Genomic DNA, 9,588 nt, shown 5'->3' on the forward strand with positions numbered 1-9,588 from the left:
GTAGAGTGCAGCATCCATAATTGGGCCAATGACTGCAAGGTTCGGAGGGGGCCGGTCAGATGTGTGCCCCTGAAATCTCCCTATTTCTCGGTGTAGGATCGGGAGGTACCTAAGGTATCTCCCGATTTTTAGGTGTGAGATCGTGAGGTACCAAAAGTTTTCAGCGAGCAGTCTGCCTGACTAACTGGGAATTGGCAGGCTGCCCGCAAGTGTCCGCTACACTCCCTGCATTTCCGTGTTGTGCTGGGACGCTTCTCATGAAGCTGGAAGGCGTCGGCAAGGTCCCTCGTCCCGATTCACTGCCAAAAATCGGGAGGTTTCCACTGTATTTACAGAAGGTACCTCCCGATTCCACCGCTGTAAATCGGGATGTATGTCAGATGTCCCCGACTGAGCAATGCCATACCGCATCCCAGTCCCGCAATGACTACCGATTTCTAGCTGTGGAATCGGGAGGTACGAACTTCATTCTTCGCCACTTCAACTACACTACTGGGTCCGACATTGCAACACATCTATTCTGCCCTCAAGTGTTTCTGGTTCTTCACTTACCTGACGAGCAAAAAATGCATCATTCGTCTCGGAGAAGACAATCGCATCTTTTCCGCCAAATGCTTCGGTCGCCCGCCCATCCAAACGAAATTGAATGTGGCCGTCTGGCATTGGGTTTCTGCTTCATCACGGGCACGTCATAGGGGGAGGCCTGTGGGATGGAGCAGAAAGGGCGCTTTCCCTGCGGTTCACGGTGGTTGCTGGCTGAAGAAGGGTCTCAGGAGGTTCGGGCAGGCACAACCCAGGTGCACCCAGTCTCGATAATCTTGAAGTAAGTGTGCCGTCCAAAACGGCAAGCATCGTCACTGCAGTCGGGCAACCCCCCACCTGCCACTTCCGTTGCTTCGGCTTTTGACTTTGAAGGTTTCTTCGGGCAGCGGCTTCAGGAATTTCGCAGCAACAGCTCGACTATCCGCAAAAACGAGCCACCCAAACTCGTTTCGTACCTCGCTATTTCTTTCGAGCGACTTCTTTTCTTTTCCTCCCCCCACAAGCCGGTCTCAATTCCAACCTCTTTCAGCGTCCTTGGTCGGCGGCTATTCTACCGCTCGGTATCCCGTCAACCGATCTCTGGCCATCGAGACCGTCAATTGCGCCAATTCCATCCACGATATCGACATCTTCCGTCCCGATAAAACCGAGCCACAACGATCATGGATGATTGTCGCCCAACCAAGCGCCGGCGGGAGAGTGTTTCCGATGCCGGCCATGAGAAACCCGAGGCCACTGCGTCCAATTCCAAGGGTTGCTCGAAGAAGCTCGCAGGCCAGATTGCTGAATACCATCGCGCGCACGACAACGTCCTGCGCAAGGTCACGTTGCTTCAACGTAACATCACCACGACCACCGGCAAGATACGCTCGTCCTTCGTGCGTGCCGTCGATTTGCATAACCAACTGGCCGAATGGCTGCAGTCACATGGCGAGCTCCTCAGCTCCCGATGCTGCAAGTGCGATGACCCCCAGTTCCGGTACCTGTTCGCCGACTGCAAGCATGTACGTTTTGCTCACACTGATTCGTTGACTCTACTAATATGCCGTTTCAAGAAAGCTTGCGAAGCCTGCGTATCGGTCTCCGGCCGCTGCTGCGACACGAGTCAACACATTCTGAGGGTTTTCTTCGAGCCATGTCCCATTTGCTTGAGCTCAGGCACCGGCAACGAGATGGTAGTGTTCACTTGTGGTGAGGACAACTGGTCATGATTGCCTTCGATGGACCAAGCTGACTATCCCGCGGACAGGCCACGTCGCGTGCAAAGTATGCTTCGACGAACTCCAGATGGAAATCAAGTCAACCTGTATCATTTGTCGAATTTCGATCGGTCGGGACCCTATCTGCTCGTACAAGTAGGCAACAGCATGCTGGCGAACTCCGTATTTCCCATCTCTTCGTTGCAGGGGTCTCGAGATCGGCCGGTCCTGCAACACATCACCGTTTGGGGACCATTCCTCCGCTTCAAGGCACACCATGTCTAGTAGTTCGTGTTTCCACTACATTGTTCGCGCGTCCATATGTTACGATAGTTCTGAGACATTCACGCGGTTACTTGGGGACTGAGAGAACATGGAAGCAAGAAGGTAGCAGAATTTGGGCGTCGATTATCATATCCTACGTAACTCTTGCGAGACCTAGACTGCCAGAGCAGCCCTTCAAACATGTAATTGAGTGTCTCTAGAATGGCCATCAGACCAGCAGAGATTCCCCCCTTTCACCATCTTCGCTAGTGCAGGTCGAACTTTTAGGACCCTGGACACGACTGTGTCAACTGGATCAAGCTAATTGTCACCTCACAATGCTTCGAAAGCGATACTTCTTGTCAAAGAAATGCTGCGGACTTCAGTATTCTGCAAAGAAATCTGGATGCTCAAGAATGAGAGCAACCCAAAGGGGTCGTTTTCGACATTCCATTGTCTTGGGTTTGTCGTGTCCCTACTACTCAGTGGGCCAGCATCGATACCTACCGATTTTCCGGTGCGGAATCGGTAGGTACCAACTTGCTTCAGTGGGCTGTCCCCTGTGGCGTTGGCGGAGTTGTATTGATACCTCCCGATTTTTCGGTGTAGAATCGGTAGGTACCAGTTTGCGCCAGTGGACCGTCCTCTGTAAGGTACCTGTGGGGACCTTGGTAGGTGGAATTACTGCCATCCATCCCATGGGGGTAGGTCGATATGATCAGCCATTGCCAGACTCAGTCACTGCCAGACGACCGATTCAGTCGTTGCCTTGCGCTCCCGATCCTCCCTGGGGGTTGTGCACCGTCGGGAATCTTTTCTTGGACTTGGAGACGTCTCCAGATCGAACGTGGAGATGCTGTGCACGCAGGTCAAGCACTCGTTTGTTGCACCACCGATCATGGGCTTGCGGAAGATTGACCATTCATCGGGGGCCGCCAGGAAAGCCGCGACTGCTTGGGCTTTGATGGGGGAGTGTGGCTACCTAAGGTAGATTACGTTTCTCTTTGGCTCAAGATGGACAGTTCTCCAAGGCAGCAACTGGCTTCACAGGGCAATTCAATTCTGTGGTACCTGCTATTCGGCCCCAAGCAGCGCCTGCTCTTTCGTGCAAGTGATTGGGTACATGAAACTCCGAATCAGCAGCCACAAGAAGACTGCCCGCACCAATGGAGAACATAGGGGGAAGGAACCTCCCCTTCCCGCTCCCAGTGGCGCATCCCCTGTGGGTAGCGGACACTCCGCTACCTAGAGGACGGTGGGTAGCTGAAAGTCAGCTACCCACACCGGGATCCCATACCCGACCTCTGATTGACTCCCCACTAACAGACAGGAGACGCAAAAGTGCCTCTGTCACAGTCACATTCCACCGACACCTCCATCCAGAGTGCCTTTGCAGCCTTCGTGCGCCGCCTGCAATCCCCAGGTTGCCTCTCGGCACCAAAAGCAATTGATGCTGGTTCGGTTCTTGCGCAAGCGATGTCACCTGGACGCTTTTGCCTGCACCATGCAGCCTGGCCCGAACCGTCTCAACCTCCCAGGGACCCAAAGTATGCAATCCGAAGCCACACCAGCCGGGGCAAATGTCCTGCTCGGCCCAGACAAGGTGGATGTAATTTTTTTTGGATGAGTCGCTCTGAGCTTCCAGCCACCATTGCGAGCGCGGATCGGGCCGGCCCGCAGAGGCGTCACGTTCCCCAGTTCTCTTTTCCGTCCTACTTTCAAAGTTTGGTATAGCAGGTGACCACCTGCAGCCACACCTTGTTGACTACCGTACTCACCGAACGCTACTTGCTCCCGCCAACACGTTCAGGCACACCCTTCCCGCCTTGGGCAATCCAATACGTGCCACCTTCTGGGGGTCCTGAGACCAATCGAGGTTTTAACTTGACGGACGGGCAAACTTTGGGTTCCCCAAGGAACAGCGAAAGCTTGCTACCACCCGTCACTCCCGGAATCATCGCAGCAGCGACGCGATTGGCCTCCCATTTGTTCCTCTCAGGGTGCAAGGCGATCATGTCACACACCTTGAGATATGAGGCCATCTGCAAAGACAAGATGCAGCGACAGGCTGGGACATGTCTCAAGAACCTTCAAGGTCAATCTCAGACGAACCTTCACCCATCACCTTTGGAGCGTCGCACTAGGGTATAAGTTGTCAAAATCCTTCCAAACGCTGGAAGCTTTTCCATCATTTGGCATCTCAAAATTCATCACGAAATCGGGCAGCGGTATACACCAACCACACACGAAAATGACCAATATTCCCAGAAAGCAACACAAGTCAGAAGGCGGTGGCAATGAGTCCTCTCCCCCAAAGGGCTCCGGTTCGTCTCGAAACGCCACCGCGTCGCCAATCTTGTCCCCCGCCGGCGATACTCCTCACCTTGCGAGTGGGAATCAGACGCCTGCGCAGCCATCAGCCGCAGCCAACTGGGACATGTCCACGACGCCTCATCCGTAGGGGGAGACAGGGTCAGCGTCATTCAGTCAGCCGCAACAGCCATCAGCACTTTTTAATGAGAATGATCATTTGGCTGGGCAGCCACAAGCCCCAGCCGAATGGGATATGCCCTGGACGCCTCAGGAAAGTCAACATGACCATAGCATGTGGACGTTTAGGCAACAACCACTCCCATCGTCATCTAGTGGTACCTCGTTTCTAGAGATCGCTGGAGGGCTTGGAGGAGGGTATCCAGCCCTTTTTCATGGGAGCAGTCATTTGGGTTTTCAGGAGGCATATCCGCAGGGCAACAGGACATCTCAGTCGCTCAGCCATCCTCAACAGACGTCCCTAACCTCGAACAACGACAATTTCGGCTACGGAAGCACGTCTTTGCCGCAGGCTCATCCCAACACCGGTACAGCTTGGGAGCCCCAGGCGTCCCTACCCTTCAGTGACGACTTGCTCATCTATGGCGACGACTTTCTCAGCTATAGTGACGACTTGCTCATCTATAGTGACGACTTGCTCAGCTATAATGACATCTTTTCACCACCGGATCATAGAAATACTCAGACGGCTGCGCAGTCTCAGGTGTCAGCCACGTCAGTTCCCGCTTCAGCAGGACCCTGGAACTCCAGTCGAACCATCGGCCCATCTCAGGCATCCTCGACCGTGGTCCCGACCCAGCTTTCGACCCAGCCTCCGACCAGTATTCCACCCCAGCTTCCACTCCAGTTTTCGCCCCTGTTTCCACTCCAGTTTCCACCCCTGCTGCCACCTCTGTCTCCATCCCAGTTTCCACCCCTGTTTCCACCTCTGTCTCCATCCCAGTTTCCCCAGTTTCCACCCCAGTTTCCACCCCAGGTTCCAACCAATGTTCCAAATGCCGGCTTGGATCATCCTTACTATGACAATACACCTTCGCAAAATACCCAAGACATACCTCAACCACCACGCCGTCACGCTTGTCCCCGTTGCAGTTGGGACTTCAGAGATCGCTACGAGCTAAGACGACATAAGGAGTCGCACCAAAAAAAGAAACCGTATCAGTGTAAAGACTGCGGCAAATGGTTTTCTCGGAGATATACGGCGAAGGTACGAAACATTCTTCCTTATCACCGCTGCTTACTGAGACGGGACCCAACTTACAATCGCCGCAGACACATCATTTGACCAAAGGCTGTCGGCCGGAAAAGAGAAAGAGAGAGGGCAAGAAGGATGAGGACGAGGAGGGAGAGGTGGATGAGGATGACGAGGCTTAGGTGCAGGTTCAGAGGAGTATCACGCAGCCCGCTTTCTTCTAACAGAGCATGAGGTACATGGTAGTTTCGAAGAAAGGGAAGAAACCACGGCCGTGCAAGACCGTACGTTGAAGTTTATAATTAGCAGTTTGGGGGCTCCAATACTTGTATACAAGGAAAGGAGGAAGCAAAGTTCGCAATGAAAGTATCATTAGCTTTGCTCTGAAATCGACCTGAGACGTTGTGCATCTTTCTGCGTGCACAAGTCAAGCTTATGATCAATCTACTGAAAACGCATCGAGCCATGAACCGAGCAAGAACAACGGCAAGCCATCGCCTCGCTTTGTAGTATTCTCTCGAGTGAGTGTCAGCAAAGACACCAACGTATCTGCAGATCCAACGACGTCCCACGCCAGACTTCAAGCTTTCGGGCCCTTTCGCAGCCCCAGGGCTGCTCATCCTCAACAGACCGATCTCTCTTGAGCCGCGTCATCTTCTGGCATTGGAATTGGCGAATGGATGACGGCAACAGAAGCATGAGCCCTCGGTATCAATATGGGGACATCTGACCCCGGCTGAACTGCGTTTGGAGCCTCACGTCCGCCAAAGTATCTTGCACGCGATCAGAATGTCTGGTTTGGGCACGGCAAAGCGGACGAGAGGTAGGACCGGCCGTGGAAAAGACTGAGGAGGACATATCGAAACGAAACTACTCGTTTATGGAGACGATGTGGCGAATCGCATGGCCTTATGCTGACAGTGAGCCAGCACAAGCAGGCAGTGATGTACGGATTGAAAGAGACGACAAGGTGTAGGAGTGCGAGATGGATGCCCAGGATATTCCAGCATGGCGGTTAGCCCGCCTTGCGCGATCAGGTCGGAGGCATCCATGAACAATCGGGGCCTTGAAGGAAGTGAAATGGCGTTTGGCGACGGCTAGTGGTTTTTGGGAAATCTGGAAAGCCACTGCTGCAAGAAGGGCCTTTGGCGACGGCATTGGTACGAGACATTGAGAATCAAGTCAGTCGAGGCTTGTGGGAGTCGTGGTGGTGGGGCCGGTCACTGTAGGTGGTGTTGGGAGAAGACGATGCTGGGCTCTGGGTACGCGGCTTTTGAGGAGGACTTGGCGGAAGAAGACTAGTCTGTCGTGAAGTCGATCGCAGCATCAGGAACATAGCTGATGTCGTTTGATCTTGTGCGTCTCTTGAAAGTCCTCGCCACCATCCTCGGTTCCAACTATTGGGCGGTGTGGCACTTACTGAATGACGTAACACCCGGTGTCCGTTGGACGTACCGTCCTCCGCATCTTCAACGAGTCGGAAAACAGACGGAAGGAGTGCCCGCTGTTTTTTTTCCCTTCCTTCCAGTTCTCGAATGCAGGCACTTGCCTTGTCAAAAAGGACCGGTCACAGGCACGGGCCTACAGCAGGCATGTATCTTCCAAGTTGGGGCCGAGTAGAATTTCATCAAACGACTTCACGATCCCTTGCGTGTCGTCGCAACCAGCAAGCAGATAGCAGAGGCTGTTTGCTGCAGCTTCGTCCAGCAAAGGCTGCGACTTATCCAGGAAGTCAACTTCTCGACAGAATCCACGACATCGAATCAATTCAACCATAACGAGATATTCGCCTGACGAACCCTGCCACAGCGTCCGATCGGCTAATTTCCAAAATCGAAAGGTCTCCAACCGCGCCCCTCCCGGCCGACGAAACTTGGGCGAAGCTCAGCGAAATCCTCCAGAGCGAAAGAAGACAGCAGCAATTGGAACTGGCGAAGCGCAAAGTTCACCTCTACGAGGATTGATTATCTGCCCCGAGCCGCGCCCGAACTCTACCCTCCCAGGCACCCGGGGCGCGAAATCCAATTGACAGGACGTCAGCAACACCAATTACTCAAGGAATGTTCTACGATGCCTACAAGGAAGCAGATGGAAGGCAGGTATGGAAGGATGCCTCCAAAGCCATCAAGAAAGTCATGGACGTGGACAATACCCAAAGTGCGCAACTCATCAACCTTGACGACGAGGCCCTAGCGGTTACGATTATTCAAAGGCCCACCGATTTGTTCCTTGCGGACTTCAGGAAGACGGCGCACTCCCAGAAGATAGCCGTTTAGCACCATTGGCAGCAGCCAAAAGGGGTGGACTGGGACTTGGTCAATAACGAGCTGCACACGAACGCGTGTGGGCGGCCTACGACGCACAGAGTAGCCAGCCTCCCCTTGGCCAAGCAAGCGCGATCCAATTTGAGACAATTGAGCAGTTCATCAGGGAAACAAAACAGGAATCGCGTACAGGCAACGCGGAGGAGTAGGTTTGATCCACACATCGTGGCTCCCGCCATGGGGGCCTGGCTGGTGACTGGCAGAGAGAACCCATCCATGCGGAAGGATTCTGAGCACCCACGGCCGGTCTGCGGTGTTGCTCGGCATTCTATCCGCTTTTCCACCGACTCCAACCCGAGGATTGCATCCGATCGAGCCCTTGGGCATTCTGCTGCCCACTGCCTGTTCTTCCCAAGAGACCTCTGCTCAATCTCAGCCGATGGGGATGCAAACGGCGACGTCGCCGGCCCGGCAAGTCGCAGGACGCGCGTGTTGTTACGAAGCAATGCCACTCAATGACTCAGAACGAAGCACTTTCTGGAATATGCTAGATGCCAATGCTTGATAAGAATGGGCCTTGCAAGGTGCATTGTGATTCTGTCACGATCGTGGGTGGCGGCTCCTCTGATCCATACGAAGGACCTATCGCAGTACGTACCCTACAGGGGATCACCCACTGAAAAATCTGGTACCTACCGATCTCACACCGAGAAATCGGTAGGTACCCACAGGACTTAGTGGGCACGTACCTGAGGCAGGTCATGAGGGTTGCCTGTCAGTGCTGCGCCCGCAGATACCGAGTCCAACCCCTGAGTCCAAGCCCCTCCACATGGTCATCAAACTTAGGTAGTGAAAGACTCAACGTTGCCTTCCATTATTCAAGGTAGACATGTTTGTCCGACTGTGGGAGCGGCTTAACAGTTCAGGTGTTACTGGCATGCGAGCTTTGCTCAAAGTTACCACTGCCCCGGGAGCAAGCCACGGCGACAAACCCCACCACCACCCCACGTCACGGTGCCCTCCACGTCCCCACCGACCCAACGATGCAGTACCTACGAGTCTGGCGACTTCGGGGTGTATTCCTCCCGTTTCGCAACACTGTTCCTCCGTTCCTTCTGGAGAACAATCCAGCTCGCCAGCAGAGGAAAGCACCTGTCGCGCTCGCAGCCGCAGGTTCTCTCCCAGACACATCGCCAACGCATGGTTTATCCCTCGGCTCGATCCATCTCCAACCTTGCGCGTCCACCGCCTGTCGTCGAAGCGAATCCCCAAGATTGCTACTGGTGTGTGCTACCCAGACACAAGACGTCCGCTACATGTTCTGCAACTTGGCTGGCCACTGCTGACCCCTTCAGTTCCCGACTTTGTGTGCATTTGGGGCACCTCGGACGGTTTGCCCGACCTCCAGGTAGTTCTCGACATCAACATTCCAACCGTGCGTGGTCTCATCTCGAAAGCGGTCCGTCCTGGCTCGCTCGATTTTCACCGAGAGATTGATAATACGAACGGCAACAAGTACGCGGAGACGAAGATCCTATGCGACGATCCCGACGACCATCCGATCCGCGGTTGGTACAACGGCTCGAAGAAGGTCAAAGCCAGGGTTTTGGACCTCAAAGAGCTCACGCAAGACCAAGTCAATGATGCTCTTGACGCTGAGGAGAAAGATGAATACCACGAGCATGGGCAGGAGGCAGAGCAAGATGGAGGAGAATGCAGGGACTCGAGTCTGGACTTCAACAGCAAAAGCTTTGCGTTTGTTCCGGTCGAGGAGGCGCCTGCCCATGGATGGTGA

General features: G+C 54.1%; 1 protein-coding gene across 1 annotated transcript; it reads left to right on the plus strand.

The window, feature by feature from the left end:
• Positions 1-1,205: 1,205 nt before the first annotated feature.
• On the plus strand, positions 1,206-9,588 carry GCG54_00015615 (uncharacterized protein; the record flags this gene model as incomplete). The annotated part of the gene is made up of 4 exons (XM_045415393.1): positions 1,206-1,547; positions 1,599-1,734; positions 1,793-1,849; positions 9,149-9,588. The coding sequence occupies 4 exons, from the start codon at positions 1,206-1,208 to the stop codon at positions 9,586-9,588; spliced, it is 975 nt and encodes a 324-aa protein (XP_045259192.1).

Source organism: Colletotrichum gloeosporioides, assembly GCF_011800055.1.
Source record: "Colletotrichum gloeosporioides strain Lc1 chromosome Unknown consensus_80, whole genome shotgun sequence".
Classification (NCBI taxonomy): Eukaryota; Fungi; Ascomycota; class Sordariomycetes; order Glomerellales; family Glomerellaceae; genus Colletotrichum; species Colletotrichum gloeosporioides.